The sequence below is a fragment of the Octodon degus genome, unplaced genomic scaffold, assembly GCF_000260255.1.
Source record: "Octodon degus isolate 3935 unplaced genomic scaffold, OctDeg1.0 scaffold00081, whole genome shotgun sequence".
Classification (NCBI taxonomy): Eukaryota; Metazoa; Chordata; class Mammalia; order Rodentia; family Octodontidae; genus Octodon; species Octodon degus.
The window spans coordinates 10,106,768-10,134,360 of NW_004524657.1; the positions used below are offsets into that span (position 1 = coordinate 10,106,768).

Consider the following 27,593-nt stretch of genomic DNA (forward strand, 5'->3'; position numbering starts at 1 on the left):
TATATATATTACACTTGTAGTAATTCAACATTACTTTTTTTTGTATTTTAGGGAAGGATCTACAGGGTGTTCAGGGTCTTACTGCTAGACCAGACTCGTAGTAATCTACCTGTTTACAGCCTCCCGAGAGCTGGGATTACAGGCATGCGCCATCGCACCCAGGCTCAAATGCCCTCTCAGCACACCCTGGGGGCAGGGCTGACCTGGCAGGCCCAGAGATCAAAATTTACTTTTTAAAAATACTCCTAAAATCCAATAAAGCAGAATTCTCGAGAGAATCTTCAAGCTTTTATAGCTGCTGTATTTTTTGTAGGCTTTTGAAGAAAAACCAGGATGAGAAAATAAAGCCTAAAGGTTAATTGTTCATTGCCCTCTTGATATTTGGCTTCTTTCCACCTCATGATCACTGTTGATGTCATCAAGAACTCCACAGGCCTGCGAGGTCTAAGCAAGGAGCTAGAATGAGAATGAGTCTGGCAAAGGAGAAGGCCTATCTAAATGCAAAGCAGTGTTAATAATGATGGCAGCAATCGTCTTGCCCTATCTGACCTGTGCTGTTTCATGACATTAGAACTATTTTCTTTAATTTCCATGGCATTTATTCTTGGACCAAGAGAACTGCCATGTTCTAATTCATTTAAATTTAAAGAGATACTATCTAATTTTAATTTTAGTTAACATTTGACTATCTAAACTAATAGCAAGGTATAGGACCATGTTTCAGTGAAATATTACCATTCATCACAGAGTAAAATTCAGAAAGAGAGTTGACACTTAGATATCAAAGACCTGTATTTGGCCAGATAAAACTTTCAAATAAATGTACCTGGATTCCCTTCTTGAACTAACCCTTGTGTTTGAAAGGGAGGTGTGTGTGAGGGGGAGGGTAAACTTTTAGGGCTCTGAAGAAGTCCTGCATGGTAAAGGTGCAGCCAGGAGTTCAGCGAGGTATGGCACCAGAAATTTTATGGCCTGACACTTTCTTACTGTGAGCTGTATAGTTATGGGAAACTCAGAATAAGTTAGTGTTTCATAATTTGTCATTTGGCATTTTACCTAAAATAGTACTGATATGGTGGGAAATAGTGTCTTCTGTATATTGAGCTCCGGGCATATCACAGAACTCTCTTTTGTTTCTTGCAACAAGCATATAAAGCCTTTTTTAAAAAGCTCACTTTACAGTAGAAAAACTGAGGATCAAACATTTTCTAAGGAGGTTTTCTATCAAATACTAAAGCCTAAAAATGAAGCTCCAATAGCAAATTTGAGAAATAATAGAGGCATGGAGAATTGCAAACGAAACTGAGAATTTAAGACATAATAAAGGACTGGGAAAAGTCATGTAGCAGACAAATTTGTTAAGTATTTTCCAGATACGATTTACTAGAAATTTTTTTGCACCCTGTAACACCTCTTAATGTTTCAACAAATATTCCACAGAAAATAAAATTAAAAATCAGTGATTTAGTTCATTACATGATAAGAAATATGGTTTTAGCTTCAATCTTTTGCATGTGGATAGCCAACTTTCCCACCACCATTTACTGAGGAGGCTATCACTACTTCTGTGAATATTTTTGGCTCTTTTGTCAAAGATCAGGTGACTGAATGTGCATGGAGCTGTTTCTGCTTCTTCTGTTCTATTCCATTAACCCACATGTCTGTTTTTATGTGAATACCAAACTGGGTTTATTTTTCAAATCACTTGAGCTTTGTAGTATAAATTTAAATTAGAAATTGTGATGCTTCCTGTTTTGCCCTTATTTCTCAAGATTACTTTCACTATTTGGAATCTTTTTTTTGTTCCATATAAATTTTAGAATTGTTTTCTGTAGTTCTGTGAGAAATGCTATAGGTATTATGATTATGATTACGATTATGTTAAATTTATATATCAATTGTGTAAGTATGGCCATTTTAACAGTATTGATTCAAAGATTTAAATATCAAAAACACTTAAGCTATTGGAAGATAAAAAAGACAAAACTTTTGAATTCATAAGTGTAATTGCAGACTTTCTGAGTAGAACTTCATTTGCAAAAGAAATAACAGTGTCAGCAAATAGAAATATACCAAATTCAAAAGCTTAAGTATGGCAAAGGACAGAACAAACTGAAAGAAGAGACAATCAACAAAATGAAAAAAAAAACAAGTTTTCCAGCTACATCTCAGACAGAGAACTGTCTAGAATATATAAAAACTAAAAAAAATGCAAAAAAGCAAAAGAAATAGACCTACAAATAGATTTAAAAAAATCAGCAACTGAAATAAGTAGATATTTCTCAAAAGAACATGCACAAATAAATGGACAATAAATCTATGAAAAAATGTTCAGCATTGCTGCCCATTAGAGAAATGCAAATAAAAACAACACTGAGATTTCATTCTACTACAGAAATAATAGCAATCATCAAGAAATCGAATAGTAACAAATGCTGGTGAGGTTGTGATAAGTAGGGAATTCTTCAGTTCTGAGGGCAATGTAAACTTTCTTTCCAAGAAAGATTTTTGGAAAACAGTATAGGGATATGGCAAAAAACTAAAAGTAGAAAATCCATTCAGCCAAGGTGTTCTCCTTCTCATTTCCCCAAAGAATTAAAGACATCAGATTACAGAGATACATGCATATTGATGTTTATAGCAACACTCTTCATAATAGCTAAATCTTGGAAGTAGCATATGTCTATCAACAGACAAATAGATAAAGGAAATCCATGTATTTATTGGTATCTATACACAAGAAAATGTTACTCAGCTATAAAGAAGGATAAATTTGGGACATTTGTAGGAAAATGGATGTATCTTGAAAATATGATGTTAGGTGAAATAAATCAGATACATACATATTGTATGACATCTCATGAGATACTCAAAGGACAAAGTAAAGAGCAAAATAAAGGATTGAGGAAAGCAAACAGGGAGATTGATATTGGGCAAATGGAAAGGTATACAAGTGTTTACTAGAGGGAGATGTAAATGGATTTAAGATGTGTAACAAATGTGCCAATTGGGCACAATGAATATTATCCTTGTATGTCACAAACATGACATATTAGACAAAGAAAAGAAAATGAGAGAGAGGACCCAGAGAGGGACGGAGGGAGGGAGGGGAGTGGAGAGTGGAAAAGGAATAAAAATAATTAAGATATGTTAAGTACATGTATCTTCTCTCTAAGGTGAGAATAAAACATCATGCACTACAAACACATGCAATTTAAAAAAAGGATCAGTTTTAACCAATAGAACTGATGAATGAGTCAAAGAAACGGAATTAGGTTCTGCTTAACCATTGTGTTATTCTGAGCCCAAAGACAAAGTAAAAATAGATACAGAGTAATTATCTCAGGGAGTATGTTCTGGGCTTCTGTGTAGATAAGATAGGGCAATTACTTAACATTTGTGTTTTGATTTTTACATTGTCAAGAGAATATTTGCTTTCTTCTTGCACCCATACCTAAAGCTACTAACCAGGCGAGGCAGGAGATCTGACTCAGGTGATGATCACTAAGCACAGTTTAGTTAATCTACGGCAGCAAAGTACAGTGGAAATGAGAGTAATTAGAAAGCTCAGGGGTTAAATAATTTAGGATGCATATCCTTGATTTTAATAATGACATTATTTATTACATCAATTTTGTACTTTCTCTGTGCTGGTAAAAACTATGTGCTTTTTCTTCTGCCTGAAAAAGTTAACCCAACTCTTTTAGTTTCTACAAACATGGAATGTCAAGTGTGTTTATATGTCAGCAAAGTTTGCCTCAGACGGCATATGAATTTCCTACAGCATTGAAAGCAACAGCTTGTGTTTGCTAACGAGAAACAGATGTTGATTTGAAAAACTAAGGTGGCAAGAAACCTGTTCAATATACAGAAGGAATGTGATTTCCTAATCCACTTGAAATGCTTCATCGGATGTTGGTATTTTGTGTAGATGAAATATCAGTATCCCTTTAGGACTTGCCGTTTTAGTACCAAAACCTAAAGCTTGTATAACTACTTGGTGAAAGGAAAGATAACTTTAAAAAAACGAGTTAAATCAACAAGCACAACATCTGTTCTGTAAACTACCATAGTACAAAATATTACCACTCTCATACTAGAAATAGAAGCAGAAATTTTATCTAAATTACTACTTGAAGCCATATAAATGATATAAACTAGTATTAGACGATTTATGGGGTACAAGCGAAATTTTCTGTGGCTTCCAAAATCTTCTTCAGTGTACAGAAAAACGTTCTTCTTGCTGTATGTAATTTATTCTATCAGTATTACACCAATAGTTCTTCTAATCCAAATCAGCTCATGTGAGTGTGATTCTATTCACACGACCATCATATCGAGCTGCACAGAGCCTCCACCCACACAATGGGACAACCCATACACCCCCATGCTTCTGATGCTTCCTGCAATTGTTTTGAAGTCCCAAGGTGGTATCTCACTGTGGTCATGAAGTAGATACTTCATTTTTCTATTTTACTATGTATTTGGTACAGGGTCTCAGTACATAGCTCGGACTTCTAGTGATCCTCCTGTTTTCAGCCTCCGCAGCCATGGGATTATAGGCATGCGCCACCACACCCAGTCTCCATGGCTGGCTCAGCGTGCCGGGGGTGGGGGTGGCGTGTGGTGTCAGGGATCGAACCAAGGTCCCTGCACTTGCTCGAGCAGGTGCTTAGTTTGTTGAGCTATCTCCCCAACCGAGAAAGTGGATGTTTCTGCACTTCTTGAGTACAGTGCCACACGCACTACTTTTGCTAGAGGTGCTTCCTGGGTGAGCATCACTCCAACTGACCTTTGCAAGTGGGATCTTCTTCTTCTTTGCATTAACTGCCATGGCTTATGTTGAAAGGGAATAGGAGAAAATTGAGCCTCTTCTCAATTCCATATTTCAAGTTGCTACCAAAGCACCACAGTAGACTCTTATCAGCCCAGTCTACCAGAATCTCCTGAACCTTCTTTAAAGGCGATTCGAAACCAGTTAGCTCCTCAGACAGGAGAGTTACACATGATTTTTATCTTGCTCCTCCTGTCATTTTAAATTTGAACTTTTCTCATTAGAAGCATGTAAATCATACACATAGAAATTTACTTCAATCTTCCAAGTGAAATCTTCCAGGAGCTGCTCTCCAGTCAAACTACAAGGCACTACTTGGCAGCTCAGGTGCCTGGGAGATTGTAACACTGGTATCCCTGACGTGCTCTGAGAAATGCAAAAATTCCATCTCACTGTAAATCTACTGAATCAGAATGTGCATTTTACAAATGTCTCTGGTGATCTGTTTGCTCCATGCAGTATAAGATGTGCTGGTTAGAGTATAGTACTCGTGATGATCCTGGTAGCTTTCTATTTTGAAACAATAGTGATTATGTCATCACCAGCTGGCCTTCACACATTTGTTGGATGTTAATAATAATAGGCATCAGCAAATGTATTGATGATAACAGGAAATTGTATAAATATATCAGTATCTATCTATCTATCTATCTATCTATCTATCTATCTATCTATTATCTATCTATCTATCCGTATACTGGCAATAGATCTCATGAACTTGCACCTGCCACGCAAGTGCCGTGCCACTAACCTATATGTGTGACAAAACATTCGCTATTAAAAATGAAGTAGGGTAAGTAGCCACCAAGATAAATGCACTTAAAAAGGTAAAATACCTACATAAATTGCAAAGAACCATTAATGTCATATTACTTAATGGATGACATTTTCTCACATTGAAATTAGAAAATACTTGACATTAAGGGTGCTGATGTTCATCAAAAACTCTGAAAACAGGCATCAGCTCAGACAGCTGGCAGAGTCCAGGTTGGAAATATGAGAACAAAATGGTCAAGAAGAACCCATGTCAAGCATACTTATCTTTTCTTTGGGAGTCTTGGGACTTGATGTTAAGGAGTTAGAAATCATGAGTGCTATGTGTGAAAAATCACAGTAAATATATTTTTAACAAATATTTTCTGAACATTTGTGGGAACTCTGAGAAAAAATTAGAGCTCTCTATGAGCTCTTCTTAATCTAAGGGGAAAACGAATATCTACTTCAACATATGCTGAAAGTGACAGAGTAGAATTATGACAAAAGTAAAATATATGGGGCAGGGCACAAGAAGATGATTATATTCTTTTGAAAAACCTGAGATAAGTCCTATAAATTGCAACTTTGTTATTATTTTTCTATTCCAAACTTATGCTTCATTTTATCTAATTGATCTCATGGGTCATTTTAGCTATTTTATTGCTCAGTACTGATAACATATAATTTTTAGAATTTGTGTTTCTTGCTCTATTTGTATCCCACAGCTATTCCACTCAAATTTCATCACATTTCTACTTTTGTGTACTACATAGACCTCATACTCTCAAAAACTGATTTCATCATTTTTTCCCTCCTGAGTTCTTTATCTCAAGAAATAATGCACTTAATCACCAGAGCTGGAGTCCTCACTCAGAGATATTTTTTCTTCATGCCATCATCTAGCCAATTACAAAAGTTAGTCAGCTGTGACTATTTCATTTCTTTCTAACAATTACTTCACAAACATCTTTGCTTTACCAGGACAAGGTTATACATAATGTTGTTTACATAATTCTGTCATATAATCATTACCTACTCGTATTATAATTGGCGTAATGTTTTTCTTTTTAGTCTGGCAGAGACTGACAGGTAACATGTATAATCACTTTGTAAATGCTTTGTTGACATGCAGTGGCATATAGTTTCAAATTTGAAAACAAATAGAATAAATAGCCACTAGCCTAGTACAAAACTGATGGCATTTATTTTATATGAGTAATTCTATACAGTCCATGTTTTTGTAATATAGACTGATCTTCAGAATAGCTTTATATACAGATGTTCACACTTTTAGACCCATGTTAAAGATTGCCAGCTGTGGATCTACACTGCGGAGTTCTAGCCTATAGTAACATTTTAGGATACTGCATCATGTCCTGATTAGTTAATATAATTAGAAGACACTAAACCATCTGATGCTACCGTGAGGTAATTTAGGTCTCCAATTCAAAAGTATTGACATGAGATGAAAACGATTTAGTCTACTTCATGCTAGGAATATTTAGGTTCATATGCCTGGTACAGGACTTATGCAAATTAAGTACAAAATTTTGAAAAATGAGAAATGTCTTGCTATGTAGTTCAAGTTGGCCTTGAACTCATGTAGCCCAGGTTGGCCTAGAACTTGCAGTGATCTTCCTCCCTCAGCCTCATGAGTGCTGGCTGGACACTGCCATGTCTGGTTGGAAATATATTTAAACTACACAAACATGTCGTCAGTAGGTGTGTCTAAATGTAAAGTTGTAGGTTTTCTAGGAATAAGATTCAGGGGAAAGTTGAGTATTTTTTTCACATCCATAGAAAGGGGTCCATATGCTCTTTAGGCTCATTTACATGGTAACCATGTTTCATAGTCCCCAATTCAAGCCACATTTTTAATACATAATAAGATTAATGGTTACTGGTGTGATATGTTCTTTAATATTTACAAAATTTAGAAACTCTGAAATAGACTAACTCAGTGCCAGGTTAGTAGGAGAGCTATGTATAGAATATTACTTTTATCAATGTGTTTTCATGTTGTATTTTTAAAAATTTCTATGAAAAATGTATCTTGATCAACAAGAGGAAAATTAGAGAAACAATGCCTTTAACAATAGCATCAGTAGGGGCCGGGGAGATGGCTCAGTGGAATAAGCACTTCCCTGGTAAGTGCAAGGGCCTGAGTTCAATCCCCAGTTCTGAAAAAAAAAAAAACCCAAAAAACAAAAAACAAAAGATAATAGCATCAGTAAAAATTAAATGTTTAGGGATTGCCCTAACCAATGATGTAAAAGACCTCTATGATAAAAACTACAGTACTCTGAAAAAGGAGATTGAAGAAGGTATCAGAGAAGGGAAAGCTATCCTCTGTTCCTGAATAGGCAAAAGCAATATACTGAAAATTTCCATGCTTCCAAAACAGCTATATAAATTTAACACAATCTCAATCAAAATACCAATAGCGTTTCTTACAGAACTGAAGAAAATCCTAAAATTTGTATGGAGCCAAAGGGATCAAGAACAGCAAAAGCATTTTTGTGCAAAAAGGTGGGGGCATCACAATTCTGGACTTCAATTTATATTACACATTTACAGTGATACAAGCATCACAGTATTGGAGACTAAAATGGATCATAGAGGATGATACAGAAACAACTCCAGACCTACACAGCTATTTTAGTTTTGACAAAGGGGCCAATTTTCCTTTGTTGCAGTACAGATAAGCCTCTTTAACTAATGGTGCTAGTCTGCTAGAAGACAAAATAGGCGAAAGTCTTGGTGGCATAGGGATACGAAAAGACCTCCTGAACAAAACTCCAGTTATATAAGAAATAATTCCAAGAGTCAACAAACAGAATCACATCAAATTACAAAGCTTCTGAACAGCAAAAGAAACCACTAACAGAGTGAAGAGATAATCTACAAAATGGGGAAATATGTTTACCAACTACTCTTCACATGAAGGATTAATATCTAGAATGCATAAAGAGCTAAAAACAATTGATCTCCAAAACTTACAGACCCAATTAAAATCATGCACCTAAATTGAATAAATACTTCTCAAAAGAAAACTAAATCTATAAATAAATGCATGAAAAATGTTCAGTGTTTCTGGTCTTTCAAGAAATGCAAATTAAAAGAACGCCAAGATTCCATTTCACTCCAGAAAAATGAAATCAGCCAGTGAGAACTGCTGGTGAGGCTATGGTGAGAAAAGTACCCTCTCTATTGTTGGTTTGACTGTAAGCTAATACAGAGTCTGTGGAAATCAGCATGGAATTTCCCAAAGAATTGAAAGTGGAAATTCTATTTGACTCAGCTATTCTCTTTCTAGGTATCTTCCTGAAAGAGTTAAAAATATCATACTAGTGCTATATGCACATATATGTCTATAGAAGCAAAATTCATTACAGGAAAAATCTTGGAAACAGCTTAGATGTCCACCAACAGATCAGGAGATAAAAAAATTTGTTATATATACAGTGGAGTACTACTCTGCCATAAACAAGATAAAAGTCATCTCTAGGTAAATGGACTCACCTTGAAACCATAATATTAGAGGAAGTAGCTCAATACACGAGATTAAATATGCATGAGTCTTCTTGTGTGAAAAACTAATATACATGTATTTATTTTGAAATAAAAGGTAGATAGTAGGAAAAATGAAAAAAGATATTGTAATCCTGCATGGACAGCATGTCTAAAAGTGTACATTATTAATAATTGTCTTCATGCATTTTATATGTTCTTTGGCTTATTAGTCTGGTTTTTCAATCTGTATGTATAAGAATTAGCTTTATAAAATCTTATAGAATAATAAATGAATGGGACACTTAGAAAAAAAAGGGGTGGAGGCAGAGTAGGGAAAAGGGAATCAAATATGTTGTGTACAAGTACCAATTTCAAAACTACAGTAAACGTAATCACTGTGTACCCTAAAATGTACTATTGATATTAAAAAGAAAACCCTACACCTTTTACAAAGTTCATCCTGGTTAAAATGTTATGAAACAATTGGCATTTTGACAATATAATTACAATTAAACTATAAGAAGACATTCTACTTTTAATACACTCAGTAACTTTAAGCACAAAATACCAAAAATCATCCTCTAAAGATACGTGTGCTTTCTTATTGCTACGTGGCATTCATTAGGCTGTTTAATACTCAGGTATCATACGAAGAATGTTGCCATTCAGGCCAGTCTTAGATGGTAAATGTCTCAAAAATCTAGCAGTTGAAAGTGCCTGTTATTCAGTCTCTTTCAAATAATATTCCTACTTTTGGGAGAAATTGTTCTTTGGCAACTTAAAATACGTTTTTCCCCTTCAAAGCCTCCCAGATGGTGAACTTGAGCTGAATGGATGTTGTTAGCATCTACAATCAGGAAAAAATATGTTTCTCTGAAGGATAGTGAAAAGTCTTTAGAAAACTGGGTTAGAGTGGATTTGAACAGATCTCTATTCTTATACTGCAAAAAGCCTTTAATTTGTTATCATATCTTCAAGTGGGATCAGTTTGTAGCAAATTCAGTTTGGCAGCGGGGTTACATGTCCCAGTTGTAAAGCACCAAACAGAAGACAGCTTTACCTCTGCACACAGCAATCATTTCCATTTGTTAGGATGTGTTCGCATCAATTAATTCCCTCACACAGAGGACAGGAAATTAAAGCCATTGTCTGGTTTAGGCTAAAGAAAAGAATGCCCCTCATTTTTTCATTTACTGATATGTATTCATTTAGGCATATTTATGATATAGCAAATAATGCAATCATATTTTTTCAGGGCATAAAGCAAATTTGTTGTAAATTCTTTGACAGCTGAGGATTTGATTTGGCATGTGACTTGATACTGATACCAGTTTACATGTAGAGTTTACTCTGATGATCTCATCTGTACCTAGTGTATCCACTCTCATTTCTTCTTTTGCCTTTCAAATCCTAATGAAAATGGAACTGTCTGGCTCCTACCCAGCTTGAGTGCATTTTATTATTGACACTGCTCCTCTGTTATAAATTTTCCTCTCCTTTACTTAGCTAACCCCACCAAACTAAAATCAAGGCCTTTTTCTCCATGAGGCCATTCCCAACCAGCTGATTTGGACTAAACTGGCTTCTTGAGCCACCTCATAGCTCTCTCCACAGCCTTTCTGTCATGGGGGGCATGTTAATGTGTCTAATAAGCTGTAAAATACTTGAGAACAGGACTGCACTGTTTCAATTCCTAGTGCAGAATATTGTCCTAATGCTTTCTGCAATTAGAAAGTATAAATACTCATGGAGTGCATCAATGAATATAATAGCTTTCCTGCCTTCTAGGATTTGCAGTTTACTGCATAGACATACAAAAGCATGTGTGATTTTAAAATAATATGACAGCGTGAAACAAAGTGGCGTTCTTTAGATTTGGGATCAGAGATATCTTTGGTGAAAAGAAATCAAATTTCAGGCCTGAAGCATGAGTAGGAGTCACTAAGGCAAAGCTTGCGCATGGAAGAAGCATTTGAAGCAGAAGAAAGCCCTGATTGAAGTTCTTGGGCATAAAGCTCACAATGTTTAAACACCCATAGTGCTTTACTGAACCATAATTTACATATAATAAGATGTCCCCATCCTTAAAATGCAGTATGACATTTTGATATTTGTTTAAATTTATGCAATTGTCACTCAGCTCAAGACAGAACACTCTAAATTTTCCTTATTCTCCACTCCAGAAAATTTTCCTCCAGAGGAAACTGATCTTCTGACATCTATCACTCAGCGTGATTTGTAAACAATTGAAAGACCACTGATTTAACAATTGTGGAGAGCAAGGCTGATAGCATCATAGGCTGAATTAGATATAAATTAATATACTATCAGAGAGGGATTAGGCCTTCAAGCCAACACAAAAAATAAAGTCATCAAGCTTGTGACTGGAGGCGTAGATGAAGACGGAATGGCCAGGTCTGCATGCCTCTTGGGGGATAAACAGCAACTTGAGATTATGCTGTAATTACTACTAGCTGGCCTAGTGATTCCAAACAGATGCCCAGGTGGATGACCAGAGCAACAAAGTCACCCACTCCCCAAAATGACCTTTCTTCTTTCCATGTGTTCTTGCTATGTGACATATTTCCCTATAGGAGCAATATTCACTAAGCAGCAACCCTTCTAATTCTACAGGTTTATGGAATTTGGCCCACATTTGACCCACACTGTGACTTTGCTGTATAAATTACCCCTGACAAAGGGCCTTGGTGACTTCCATTCTGAACTCCTCTTGGAAAACCAAGAACTCTTCTTCCTCTCTTTATTTCCAATATCCTAACTTCGACCTTTGGTTATTGACTTCATTCCTTCATGTAATGGGATCACAAATGGCATATTTGGCATCTCGTTGGTCAGACATGATATTTTTCCTGTATTAATGGAAAAGAGAGATGAAAATATAGATAGCCAGGCCACAGTTCTGGTTGAAGATATGGGACTTTGGCATTTGTAAAACAAAAATTGTTTTAGTTCTCAGTAAGAAGGTGAGTTGACTGGATTAATGCTTTAACAACTAAGTTAATTGAAGAAGATAAAAAGTAGAAATACATAGACCAAGGAATTTTATGTCAGTAGAGAAAAAGTTGATAAATTTAAAATGCATTTTGAAGTTCAGATATATTTAATCAACATTTAAAAATTAACATTATTTTATGAGGACATTATTTAAAAATTATGATTGCATTTAAACAGTGAATGTTAGTGAAAGCTATAGAGATATTCCTCCAAATCACATTTTGTTTTCTGTATTTAGGTTAGGGTCTACCGGGTCTACAGGGTCTCACTACATAGATTGGACTTGTAATGATTCTCCTGTTTTCAGCTTCCCAAACTCTGGGATTACAGGTGTGCACACCACGCCCAGTCTCATTTGCCATCTCAGCATGTCTCAGGGGTGGGGCCAGCACAGCATGCAGGGATCGAACCCCCTTCCCTGAGTCTGCCTAAGCAGGCACTTTCAATCCACTGAGCTATCTGGCCAGCCCTGTCATATTTCTTTTATAAGGACATCGGTCATATTGGATTGGTGCTCACTTTGCTCCTGTATGAGGTTCTGTTCTTCTAACTAAATCTATAACAACTCATTTCCAAATAGAGTCTTAAGGAGGAGACTAGGATTTCCTCATCTCTTTTTGGAAGAGAACATAAATCAGACCCTAACAATTACCAACACTGATAAAGGAAAATCTCTGCCACTGGGGTGCTGCCTCACAGCCAAACTGTGCATGATCTGTCCATTTTCTTTATCTGTAGCAGATAATGAACATATAGAAAGTTTCTTTGCCTGTATATGTATTTGTGTGATCACTTCTATAGATGTAGGAGTGCCTTTGTCACTGATAAATCACAGTCATGGAAAACTATGCAAACTATGTTGTATATTTACATGCCTGGTTTACTCTTTGCTTGAAGCATGCATAGTTATTTGCAAAATGTTCTTCCTGAGTAAACTATTAGTATTAGTTTATAATATGAGCACACTATTTTTCATTCCCTTCCTCTAATGTGATTTAATATATGTTATATAAACCGAAATTTTTCTGGATGACTTTTGTGCCCACATCTTTGGTGAGTTAGCATATACAAAAGTGCTTAGCAATTTGATTTAGGGTGAATTTTTAAAACTGCTTCTTCCTTACAGTTTTGAAAATGTATCATATGCACAGAGTTTTACTCTAGACAGATCTGCATAATTCAGTTCCTCTATCCCTGAGTTTCCTCAGCAACATGATTTTTTCCACTCAATTCTACCATTCAACAGAACTTGTCTGACATTTAATGCATAATCACTGAACAGCAGACATAAACAGGTGAACTATAATCTCTACATTCAAAGAAATTTCTCTAAATAATTAGGTCCAAGATTGTTTTTCCTGGTTACTTTTCTAAGTAATTTGCATATATGCTTATCATGTATTTAAGTCTAGAAAATGTTAAGCTAAAGAGATTATGAATGTATGAGAAGATGTAAAAGTTATTCAGATACTTTCTGCTGTATTTTTGGTGACATACATGTGCTTTGTTATATATTTTGTTTTAGCCGAGAGAGACATCAATGTCTACTGTGGGGTGCAGACCATTACTATGAAGATTAATTTTTGCACCGTACTTTTCTCCGGTTATTCTGAAACTGATCTGGCGTTGAATGGAAGACATGGGGATTCCCACTGCAGGGGGTTCATCAATAACAACACCTTCCCCGCAGTGGTCATTTTCATCATCAATCTGAGCACCTTGGAGGGCTGTGGAAACAACTTAGTGGTAAGATGAAGTGAATTGTGTTTTCATCTGGAATCATAAATAAGAAAGTTCCCCATTTCATAAAATGAAGCCCAATCTATCTTTCAAGGAAAAAAAAATCCAATAAAGCTGAGCAAATCACTGTCTTTTGATGGTTTCAGCCTTGCACTCCCAAAAGCTGAATCGAGTCTTCCAGTAATGGTCCTGCTTGTCGTATCTGAGGGTGTAGGGTCAGCTGTGCTCCTCTGAGCAATGTCCTCCCTGTGACACGGACAGCACTGCTCTGCAGTTTGTCATCAGCCGTATTTGCTGGGCTTTTTGCAGAACTATCTGATCTTAGAAATAATGTTTGTTCTGATGAGTTTGGCTGTGAACCGCTGGCCGATTTTTCTTTGGTGACCTCACTCAGAAATAAAGTTTAAAGATGACACGGAAAACGTGGAACTACTTTCATGTTTACTACCGAAAGATCCATGTCAGTGTTTTGTTAAAAAAAAAAAAAAGTGTTGTCGGTGTGTCTGATGTGAAGTTCTTCACGATGTAGGACTGTCTTTTGCATTCTAAAGTGTTTATCACAGTCATTCTTACCCATAAAATCCTAGTAGTATATTTCCTCCAGTTGCATTGAATATCAAAACAGTTCTATAAACATTTCAACCCAGAATGATAGCTATGAGTGACCATTCACCTATTTATTAATTCACTGAACCCAAAATAGAACTGAATAAGAAATAGATTCTTCAGTAATTGAAAGTGACTTCACATACATATTTTGCAGGGGAATTATTTGGACTGAAATTCACTTAGTACTACATTTTATTTTGCTTTTCCTCATACAATCTTATTAGAAAATCCTAGCAAAAACAAAGACATTAACATACATGACTGGTTAGCACAGGGAAAAGAAATTGGCTTCTGAATTTAATAAATTATTCTTTAGGACTGAAAGGAAAGGCTTGATGATTCTAAGGGCATAGTTTCTAAGATTTGGTGGGAGGTAGAAGATAGAGAAAGAGATTTACTTGAGAGGGCAAGTAGAATATTATGCCCATAACCATTTTCATGCCTGAAAGTTGGATATTGTTGACTGTTTTTATTAAAAATGTTTATTTATCTCTGTGAGTTGTGTGTAAAGAGGTTATGAAGCGGGCCTAAGGGAGAGGGAGGCAGGTAGATTATTGCCTGTCTTGTTTCCTTGAGTAAGGAGGGAGTCTGTGGATTGAGGGCATTTTTCTCTTCCCACAGTGCCTCAAAGCTTTTTATTGATGGATTTAAGTAACCTTGCTTTGTTGCTGAGAAAACCATTCTCAAAAAGCCAAGAAAAGGTCTCTCTCTCTCTCTCTCTCTCTCTCTCTCTCCCTTTTATATTTTTATGAAGCTAAAATACTCTAATATAAAAAACTACACATGCATATGTGTGAGTGCATTTGTGTGCATGCATGTGTGTGTCTGATCACAGACAGGATTGGTATATTAGCTAGCAAATCAGGCACAGGGAGAGGATGAAAACATTTCCTATTTTTCATTAAGTCCACTTTCATCTAATTTCATTAGATGTCACCAACTTTGTGTCTTCTTCAATGACATTCCTGCAAAAGAAAAATAGACTACTAGATCACTGGGTTAGAATAAAAGTGTTTTCATTCATAAGGATCTTGCTCCATTTGTGCATTAGACAAAAGATTGCCTCAGTTTTGACCACATGTTGGTAGGTTGATGGATCAAGTTTGCTCGAAGGTTGAAACTTAACTATTAAAGGGATCAGTAATATCAGCTGAAAGTATTTACTGAATATCATAATATATCTTACTATATTTAGTATGGTGAGCAAAACAAACTATGTCCTTTCTTTGTTTCATGAAGATCAGGGCCATTATTTTTATTCCTTATGCGGTAGTTCATCAATTTTAGAAGGATCAAAGACTCCAATGAAAGCTAAGGAAATGCACATAGGCATCATTTCACCCCAACTTTTGGGAGTTGGTGATTCTCCTGAAACTCACCTATGAGCTATTACCCTGGAAATGAATAAGAGTTGGCATGAACCACATGAGAAGATCTTGAGAAGACTAATCCTCAGAAAAGTTGGGACTCAGTGACTATTCAAAAGTTACGTGTGAAGTCATGATGTTGGTGCTGTATTGAAGACATAAAAGTGAACTCGGTCAAGATAGGCTTTGCCCATAGAGAACTCGATGATGCCTGAGAGAACTGGTGAGGAGGCAGGCTGCTCCTACATTCTACTTCCTGCTTTGACATATCACATCACTGCATGGCGGAGGTCTTGGAGGAAGTTATCCAGGGAAGATGCGATTCCAGGAAAAATTCAGAGGTACCATGTAAAGTAAAGGGGAGAGAGGTAGCTGATGTAGGATGCAAAGAGGCCATCGCAAATAGGGCCTCGGGACATGAGTATTATTATCAAAGGTAGCAACCTGGAGATAGGAAGCAATGTGAAACAGGATTAGATCGACAGGAATATGGTTTATACATGCCAAGGAATCTTGACATTACCAATAGGTATTTTTCATTTACTGGTTGTAGATCTCTGAAGATATAATCATTTTTCTATTTGTGAAATGAGAATTTTTTAAAATATTAAGATTCACTTGAAGACATAATTACTTATGAAAAACATTAACTGCCATGTTATGATTGAATGAGAATAAAAAAAATAGGTGTGGTATAATGTTATATTTTCCTATACAGTTCCTAGATTTGTATATAGCTATTTAATCATTGAACTTGATCTTCTATTCTAACAGGTATCTACAATTCCTGGAGTAAGTTCTCATGGAAATACCACTTCAGCACAGATAGGAAATATTTCAGGATACATTGATACTCCTGACCCACCAACAATCATCAGTTATCTACCTGGGCTTCTTTACAAATTTAGCTGTAGTTACCCATTGGAATACCTGGTAAACAACACCCAGCTTGCTTCGTAAGTGCATGTTTTATTTTTGCTTTCTCATATTGTCCTTATGTTTCAGTCTTAGTTTTTAAGGGATTTATAATAATAGCAAGCTTTGTTGATAATAGCTGAACTCAAACAATGCAATAGGAAATGTAAAGTCACGTTACCCACTTCATGTATGTATGTATGTATGTATGTATGATCTATCTGTAACTCTACCTGCTGATCTTGTCTCTTCTTTCTTGCCTTATGATCTCACACTGGATTTTGCTTTTGGATATGATTGCCTCATTCTCTTGGAAAGGTAACCCAGGACATGTTGTTCACTTATGTTTTCACTTATGATTTCCAAAGTTCATATGTACAAGACATGGCTATATCCACATCATAGTATAATAGCTTGGATTAGTCAGATATTTTTTCACAAAATGGGGTGACTGTGTGGAAATTTTTCCTCTGCAACATTATTTTTTGCTATTATGTAGTGCTAGTTATTTAATCTTAGTTTCAAGGTAACCTGGAAGATCTGTTCTGTTTTTGTCTTAAAAAATACTCATAGCTGATTTTAACAGCAATGATAAATAATTTAAAAGCAAAAATGATGTGAAAAATGAGAAAAGAAAATCCTTTGTCAAAACGATAGAGATATAGAAGGAAGCATTTTTTACTTTGCCATTTGCCCCCCACATGAAACACATTCCTCATATCTAATATCCACAGAATATTCATTTACTCAATCAATATTGATTACACATCTACCACTTCTGTGATGTTCTAGAAGTTAATGAAGGAAAACAAAATCCCTGATCTCTTAAAATTTCCAAAGGAAGTGATTGAGGCTTATTCCATTCTGTTAAAGTTCTAATGAAATGAAGTTTTTGCAGAATGTCTCTCAGGTTTATTGCAAAATTTAAAGAAGATGTCTTTACATATGAAAAATACCCATCTTAATTTTTTTATTATTTATCTATTTGGTGATTTTAAGCAGAATACTCAACTATGGGTCTATTTAAAAGTATCCCAGGCTCAAGAGTTTCACTGACTGAAATTTAATAGTCAGGTGTAGCTACAAATTTAAACTTTAAATCTCATCAGTACTTTCTGTCTTTCCAATCTGTTTTAGGTCCTCAGCTGCTATTTCTGTGAGAGAGAACAATGGAACATTTGTCAGCACTTTAAACCTGCTCCTGTACAATGTGAGTGGATGAGTGAAAGATGTTATTTTCCCTTTGATTGTTGTGAGGAGCCATTTGTGGGAATGACTTCCATATAAAAATCTATTGAAAGTCACATTAACCCTGTTATACTTGGGGAGCATTTATCCATCTTTCCTACTCCTTTCATGTATCTTAGTCAAGAAGGTTACTACAAACACCATTAAATTTTCTAAAAGTTGATGAATGACTTGAATTTTATACCTGAAATGTGATTCAGTAATAGTAGTTACTCCAAGTGTCTTTTACATTTACTTGTGTGTGTGTGTGTGTGTGTGTGTGTGTGTGTGTGTGTGTGCAGCTCTGGATGAGGTCAAGATTTTGGAAATATTTTTGTGACATAAAGGCATGTAAAGCCCAAATGATACTTCACTTGGTGGCTTCCTTCCTTGGTGATGAATGTGTTAATATTTTCCACATGAGTTTGGCTAATGACAATTTTGTCACATCTGAAATAATTTGGACAGAGCATTGTCTAAACTTTTATCATGTAAATATCGATAGTGGCAACAAAATGTGAAAAATACACGGATTTCTATTTATACCTGTAACATTAATCCCCCAATGATATTTTCATGTTGATTAAAAATTTTATTCATACATTTTAAATGCCTGATTTAAATATCAATTTTTCAATCTATCAACCAACATTTTTGTAAATTATGAATCTGATTTTTGCATTATTATTCATGTCATCATGGCATTGAGTTATAATTCATGCAACTGATTTAAAAGTCAGTGCTTTACACTTTGAATATAATGAGCTATAAATATTGTAGTAGAACATTTTCCAAAGGCATTTAAATACCATGTTTACAAGTTTGTAGTCTGATGCCACAGAGCGCTATGCAACAAATTAAAATCTGTTGGAATGAGGATTGCCTTTCTGTCCTTCCTAAACTTTCTTCTGTGAAGAGAAGGTGCTGGGTTACTTGGTTGTATGATAATCAGCAAATACGTGTGACTATTTGTTCTCCATTGGCCAGATATTTCACTATTGTTGTTAGAGGTATTTACATAAATAACTTTAAATTGGAAAGAATCTATCTGTTGATTTATATGTGAAACTGTCTGAAGAGAATTGAGGTGAATCATTTAGAGTCAATATTATTTATTGAAGTTGACACAAAGATAAGAATTCTATCTTAAAAAGGTAAAAAGTATGTTGACATAAGATTAAATGATATTTATTTTCTGTGAAATTAAACCATTCTCACTGGAAAAGCAGAGAATCAAAATGTAGACTTGTAGCACTGAGGATGATTAAGACCTTCATTTGCCATTAGAAATGGTATTGTGGCCCTGTTATTAAAAATTAGCATGCCTTCAAGGAGTTTATGGAAACTTGATGCTAAATAAAAGCTTATAGTTTAATACGGAATTTAATATTTTGATTATATTGTTAGAAGTAGGTAAGTTTTTGGTATCAGACCATAAATGACACAGAGTGTCAGAATTCTTCACATTTTAATAAGTTTGCAATAAATGTATTATTGATGGCTGAATTAAATAACTAAATCAAACATTAAAAGTCTCTTACGAACAAGCCATTTAGCAAAATTCAATAATTTGCTACAAAGTAGTTTTTAAATTTTTAAAAAGTTAGCAGATTTAATTTTCAGAGCAATTTTAGCTTTATGGAAAATTGATCAAAAAGTGCAGTGTTCTCATCTAACATCCTAGCCCTGCACATTATTTCATGTATTATTTGTCTGGATTTATGTGAAACATTTGTTACAGTTGATGAACAAGTATTGATACATTATTGCTAACTATGGAGCATAGTTTAGACTTAAATTCATTCTTCTTGTTGTATATCATATAAACTTGAACAATCCTAATAAATTACATCCATCATTGGTGTGCAAAACAGAAGTTTGAGTGCTCCTAATTAGTTTTTATTTTTATTTTTTTTGGGTGGAACTGGGGATTGAACTCAAGCCCTTGAGCTTGCCAGGCAAGTGCTTATTTTACTGAGCCATCTCCCTGGCCCCCTGAACTAGTTTTTAAATATGGTATTATCATAATATTTTCAAGACATTAAAAGCTTACTACAGTTTCTCAAAATTTCACAAATCTTTTGCAAACATATTTATTATTTCTTTGTACACCAACATTTAGCTATGCAAATTTAATTTTATTGTGGTATTTAAAATAAATACCATTTTACACTATCAGAGGCTATATTTTTTTCCTTTGCATGCAGTTTTTGATTTCATTAACCCAGAGGAGTAAAATAAAGTTATATTCCATTACTACTACTAAAGAATTATTTTCTGCTTTGTTATTTGGGGAGCAATGTTGCTTCCAGTTTAAATGTAGCTCTATATTGGCTACACTGCTATTATAGAATTGATCTAACTTAAGGGCAGTATTTTATTTTATTTCTATTTATATACAGATATAATAAATGCACTCAGAAAATTATATTGATAAATACAATAATTTTAATTGTCAATGAAGTTTTCATATGTGGTGGCTATTTCGAGTTGAATTATGCCTTAATTTCTGTGTAAAGCAAAAATAACTTTTTTTGAGAAAATGGAAAGTGAAAATGCCTTTGTGTATTTGAATTGTAGGTAAATGTGCTCAGTGTATTCTGAGCAGGTACAGAAACAGAAGATCTGCAACGTGATGATGACAATTATAAATTTTTGTCTTAAGAATGAATTTTAGGAACAAACAGAGGTTATGAGCAGAATATATATATATATATATTGGGGGAAAAAAGCTCCTGTAAGAGAGGGACAGGAGAGGGGGCCTGAGCTGTTGTCCCCTATAAATAAAATAAAATTAATTTTAGGAACTATATAGCATTGACAAAAGTAAAGTCAACTATGCAAAAAAAAAAAAAAAAATTCAGAAAATTAGCTCTTAGGGCCGGCGAGATAGCTCAGCTGACTAAGTGCCTATTTAGGCTAGTGCAGAAACAGGGGTTCAATCCCCAGCACCACATGCCGTTCTGGCTCTGCCCTCGGGGGCTTGTTGAGATGGTCCTTGAGATCGCGCGTGGTGATGTAAGCCTGTAATCCTAGTGCTGGGGAAGCTGAAAACAGGAGGAGCACTAGGAGTCTGAGATGCAGAGTGAGACCCTGTACCAAATACATTAAAAAAAGAAAAAAAAAAAAAAAGAAAAAGAAAATTAGCTCTTAGAACCAGTCTCAGGAGGAAAATGTTGATGATTAATGTTGAAACCACAATGGTCATATATGATTTTCAAATAAATTAGCAATACACTGCTTATAAGGAAGGCAGACATTCTTTTGAGTAATTTCAACATGAACATATGAAAAGGTGACTCGTTAGTGTAGTTTACTTGGAGACACTGGGAAAGGAGGCAAGAAGACTATTAAATAAAATACCACCTTCAGATATGATTGGAAAAGCTATTATAATTTATAACAGAATTACAGAAAATGAGAAACACAAAATAATAGTTTCTAAATACATCATGTAATCCATTGTTTACTTGGTTTTATCTAGAGTGGAATACTCAATATGAATATAAATGTTCTCAGAAGTATCCAAACTATTGTTGCTTTAATTTTTAAAATTCAAAATATGTTGATTTCTTTCCAGTATTATAAGTACTTTATCTGTCTTTAGGATCGTAAAACTTCTTAATAAACATTAAAAATGCTCTTTTGTTACAAAACTGTAATGTCTTTAGATTTACAAGATTTGGGTAGTACGGAGACAACTTTCTGCAGGGCAGATAAATTGTTTACTTAAATTTTGAGCATTTTCTTTTTTACATTCTATATTATTTTCTGTCGTTTTCTTTATTTTCAGAACATAGCTGTTCCTGTTTAATGTCTAATTTGATGCTTTAAAGTACGGTACATTGGGAAATGCTATATATTGGCTACACTGCTATTATAGAATTGATCTAATTTAAAAGCAAAGAAACTAAAATAAAGCCACCATTCTATAAGTGAACATCAAGTAATTTGGTATCAGACTCTGTGGTGTGTGTTTCACAATTCAGAGATTGTGTTGAACTTTTTTCTCCCTTAGATTTTAATTATATTTTAGTAATTTCAAAATGTAAGATAAGTGATTTGGGGTGAACGGAAAATCACCAAAAGTGTAAAGCCTAATACTCCAATAGTAAAGAGTAAATTGAAACAGATTTCATTTAAACAAACTGAATATTAGAACAAAGATAATTTAATAAATGAAATGCTAATTTAAATAAACTGAAAATTGGCTATTGAATATTAAGCAAACTGATTCTTAACCAGTAACAATTGAATATAACTTAAATCATGACTATTAATGACTATGGAAAGAAAAATATTTATCATCACAAATCAGTTTGCTATATACATACGATTTAAAAGAAGTTCTGCCAAAACCCAGAGGATTAAGTAAAATCCTTTGGTAGTTGGTTGTGTATATTTATACTGATACCTATTGTTTTTTAACACTGTTGGTGTTGGTGATGAATGTGTTTTGTTGGGAGGTAATCATAGATTGTTTATTATTTCCTCACTAGGATTCAACCTACAGTCAACAATTAATTATCCCAAGCATAGGATTACCTTTGAAAACCAAAGTGTTTGCAGCTGTACAAGCTACTAATCTGGATGGCAGGTATTTTCAAACTCTTATATTTTGCTGGTTCAAATATTTAAAGAGTCATAATGTTAGCTCACTCATTTTTAATTTCATTTGAAAAATACTGTCATTATTGCACCATTTAGGCACACTAATAGGTAGAAACAAAAATTTACAAAGTTTAAGGGCTAACATTTTATGTCATTAATTGAAAGATAACACATTTTTCCATATAAAAAGAGAGGTAGTAACTGGAGGAAGCCATGGGGAGATTTTTGAGGAATAACCAGAAAGCTCTATTTCTTCATCAGAAAGATGACTACCCAGATATGTTAGTCATTTCTGAACACTTCCAATTTGTCTACTTTTCTGTATGTATATTATTATTTAGTACAAAAAAAGCAAAGAATTGTCTCCATCAGGATATGAATCAAAATTATATTTATAAGTATTCAGAAACATTTGTGCAAAGAACAAAATCACTTCAGCCTTCTATTATACTCCAGAAATTTAGAGTGATCAAAACAGAAGCAAAACGAGAACTTCTATTCTGTTCTGTTTACCTGCTCGGTTTCTTTCCAGTCACTGATATATGTGACTCTTTAAAAATGCCTTAATAAATTCAGGAGATTTTGGTATTAATTTTCCATGTATTTGTGCTTTCTTATGGCAACTAGAGCTGAGGGAAACCATGTTTAAGTCTTGGCTCAGTTTGGCCTCATGCCTCATGGCTTTTTTTCCTCGCAAATGCCAGTTGCAGACTCCCATGCCCACTGATGCCAGCATGTCATTTGTGCACCTGCCTTGTGTTAGAGTCGGTAACTTCTAGAAAGAAAAGAACACTGGTTGGAGTGAGACATACAAGCATTTATATAACTTATTTTGCGGCATCTTTTTTCTTTAGACTTTGGCCAGTCACTTACTTTTTCCCCAATTTTGTATATGGGTAGCATTAGCCTTAACCCCACAGGTGGGCATAAGAATTAGTTGTAGATGTTTAAGCGTGTTCTTTCTTGAAGAAAATTTTAATTATCAAGAAGCCTGTACTAATGAGGAATAAAACCTACTTTCCATATAATAAGAAGTCTGTTGATATTCGACTCCTTTGGACTAATAACCTACATCTGAAAGGGGATTCTGAGTTTAGGTTCTGTGTGCCTCTCTGCAGATGGAATGTCTTAATGGATTATTGCTACACAACCCCATCAGGGAACCCAAACGATGATATTCGATATGATCTCTTCCTCAGGTAGGTGTCTATGCCTTGTATTGATACCAAAGACCCAGTTGTTTACAACTACAATGGCAACTCTAGATAAACAAATTATAGAACATTATTGTGGCTTTCAAATTGAAAGGTTTACACTTTGATTTTTAGTCCTTATGTAGCTAGAATTAATTTCAACACACAAAATGCTGATAAAGCTTTTGTTGAAGGAGAGCTGCACCTATGTTATGTCCACTAAGATGTTTCATGCAAGTTCAGAAAATGTGATGATATTTTACTGTTTTAGTACAGCATGGTAAGGACATTATTAGCAATAAGAGAAACATGGTAAGAAGGTATTATTTATCTGCAGCTAGCCCATCTCATCATATGTCAAAAGGATACTAAAATTAAAGTAATTTCCCGGATAATTTAGACTCCAAAATGCTTTTGATCATTTATCAATATTTAATATGAAAGTATAATATACCTACAGCTTCTTCTTAAAAAAATCAGAGCCAATAACTTCAACTTCATGCCCCAATAGACAATGATAAAGTGAACATAATCTACATTTGGGGAAAGAGAACATTGATCAGAAAACCATTTAATCATTCTAGCTCCTTTTCAGCATTTTTATCTGACAGTAGAAAAGAGAGTGGGGTGATGTCCTCTAATCATGCCTGTAAAATGCAGTCGGCTCAGATCACTGCAGCTTATTGACACATGATGAGAACAGTACAGGGCGAAGCCAAGAGAAAGTGTTTTATTAGCTAATCAAGTTTAAGATGAGGGTCAGAGGATGTGGTTAAAAGGGGTGCTCCTGGAAGTGTGGGGTGAACGTCAGTACATACCAAATTTTAAAAGGATTCATAGTGTTTGATTTTATCTTTTTAAATTGATATTTATATTTTACAATATTTATGATGTTCTGGTCTGTTGGTATTATTTGAAATAGTCAAATCAGGAAACAAATAATATACTGAGAAGTAAGAAGGTAGAGAATCATTATACTGAGAGTTCACACAAATACCACAATCATACAGTTACTTATTAAGTGGAAATAAGTTGGTTTGCTTTTTCTTTTTCTCTTTTTGTCTCAGTAGTCTTACAGTCTTAGAAATATTTAATTTTTAAATATTTAAGTATATTAATATATGAAGGGATATAATCAATATAAACAATTGTATATATAATGGGTCCCCATTTATATCATAGAAAAGACAGTGTAGAAAAATACCAAAATGTTCTCAGTTGACTATATATGGGAAAATTTTGTATCATTTTGTCTTACCATTTTTCATGTTTATGAAAATTTCTATGATGATAAAATATTATGAATCTGTAATGTGTAATTCAATCTTCAGACTGCTAGTATAAATACCAAGGCAGCGTATTTTTTTCATTTTTTAAATTTTTTTTAGGGAAGGGGCTACAGGGTGTTCAGGGTCTCACTACTAGATTGGACTTGTAGTGATCCGCCTGTTTACAGTTTCCCAAGAGCTGGGATTGCAGGTGCACTTTACCATGCCCAGCCTCAATTGCTGTCTCAGTGCGCACCGGGGGTTGGGGCTGGCATGGCAGGCCCAGGGATCAAACCCCCAGCCCCTGTGCCTGCTTGCAGGTGCTTTAATTTGCTGAGCTGTTTGGCCAGCCCTAGGACTAGCAATTTGTAACAATATCAGAAAAGAGAAAGTCTTTACCACTCTGAATTTTAAAAACGTCTGACATTCATATAAAAATTCAAAATGTAAACCAACATTTTGTGATCAATTAAGTAAAAAACAACCTTACTTTTACTTAATTTGAAAAAAAATAAGAGAATTATAAACTAATGTAATAAAGAAAAAGAAATATAACTGACAAATAAAAATATCAATGGCAATCAGAGGAAATGAGGTGAGTCTGACCTTCTCTAGATGTCATATCTGATGGGCTGTACAACCACAGATCAGTGGGAAAAGCAGGTTCTTAATTACATTGCTGGATAACTTATAAGAGATAAAACAGCATGGGCTGCATATGTCACTCAATACAACATAATAAGCATATGTATATATACATATATATTATATTAATTTCTATCTATGTCAAATGGTTTGAAAAATAATTTATCACTTCATCTAGTAAAGATCTATTGAAAACCTACCTTTTATTTCTTTATACATTTAACATTTATTTTGTGAACATAGTTATTCAGTTTGTCATTTGTCTTTTTTCTAAAAGTAACTTCAGTTCAATAAAATTCAGTTTTTAAATATAAAAAAAAAGAGAAAACCTATCTTTTGGCAAGCATATGTAGGGACATAGAGATTAAATAGTCATGAATTCTGAATTGTTAACTTATATTTTATTTAATTAATTAATTTATTTATATTTTTTTTTGGCAGAACCAGGGACTGAACTCAGGCCCTTGCACTTGCCAGGCGAGTGCTTATTCTACTGAGCCATCTCCCTAGCCCCCCAGCTTATATTTTATATCATGTGATTTTCATGCAACAAAGAAAAGGTTTTATGGCATAATTGTGGTACCAGGGATAGAACCTTAGCAGATTTGCATGATGGAATACTATACAGCTGTGTAAAAAGAATGAAGAGGCTCTCCACATATTAATATGGAAACAGCCATAGGCTTGCTGCCAAACTTTTTAAAAATCTCATTTGTTTAAGGAGCAAGGGACATTAGGTACATTCTTATTTCTTTATTTTCACGCTTTATGGGACACTGAACAAATAAACCTTTCAGCTTTGAAAGGTTCATGAAATGATGTGGACCAGGGCAAAGATGGGAGGGAGACTTTTTACAGTATATGTTTTATAATGTTTGCATTTTTGAATCCCATGAGTATACAGTGGTTCCTAGGTTCACAACTGTGTTTGTTTGTAATATGTTTCCCAAACAGAAGTGTTTGGCAAAATTTTGCTTTTATTTGTGAACTTTGCAACTAATCATGACCACGAAGGTGGCCATCTTTTCCAGAATTGTGAAATGAATTAAGCTTGTGAATGGAAGTATCACTGTATAATACTCCAGATTTGATGGGGCTATTGTAATCACACACTAATCTATTTACATTGTATGATCTAGGTTGCTATTGTAACTCATAGCTATTGAATTAGCTTATGTTATTATTCTACAGCATAACAAGGCATGGTTCTATTGGTTCATAGTGTCCTGAGGTGCCCTTGTTACTTGAGAAATTACATAATTTTAAAGTCTCAGTAGACCAATGATATGCTGTTTTCACATTCCCTAAAACACAGCTGTGACAAAGATCCTCAAACCACTGTCATTGAGAATGGCAGAAGCCAGCGGGGCCGGTTTTCCTTCGAGGTGTTCCGATTTGTGAAGCACAAAAATCAGAAGATGTCCACCGTTTTCCTGCACTGTGTGACCAAGCTCTGCAGAGCTGATGACTGCCCCTTCCTTATGCCAGTATGTTTTTTGTTTTAAAAAAAAACCCTTTATCCTAAATTGTTGAATTGATCTTAGTTCAAAAGCTATCAAAGGTCGGGAGCTAATTTCTATCTATGTCAAATGGTTTGAAATAGAATTTATTGCTTCATATAATAAAGATCTATTGAAAACCTACCTCTGGCAAGCATATGTAGGGACATAGAGATGAAATGTTCACGAATTATGAATTGTTAGCTTATATTTTGTATCATGTGATTTTCATGCAACAAAGACAAGGTTTCATGGCATATAGCAGACAAATGTGCACTGTGGTAGAAGGGCAGTACTCGCCGTCAAGAGAGAGATGGGGGGTAGAGCCAAGGGATTGATGGAAGACATGTGCCCCACCTGTGCCCTTCAAGATAGACATATCCCAGAGGGGCAAAGTCAGG

General features: G+C 34.7%; 1 protein-coding gene across 1 annotated transcript in view; it reads left to right on the forward strand.

Moving 5' to 3' along the window:
- The window catches only part of Zpld1 (zona pellucida like domain containing 1), a 39,197-nt gene that overhangs the window by 3,729 nt on the left and 7,875 nt on the right, over window positions 1-27,593 (forward strand). Inside the window, exons 2-7 of the mRNA XM_004636596.1 lie at window positions 13,644-13,864; window positions 16,609-16,790; window positions 17,887-17,959; window positions 22,476-22,573; window positions 23,706-23,786; window positions 27,009-27,180. Coding sequence (XP_004636653.1) covers window positions 13,644-13,864; window positions 16,609-16,790; window positions 17,887-17,959; window positions 22,476-22,573; window positions 23,706-23,786; window positions 27,009-27,180 — 827 coding nt within the window. The remainder of the gene's footprint in view (window positions 1-13,643; window positions 13,865-16,608; window positions 16,791-17,886; window positions 17,960-22,475; window positions 22,574-23,705; window positions 23,787-27,008; window positions 27,181-27,593) is intronic.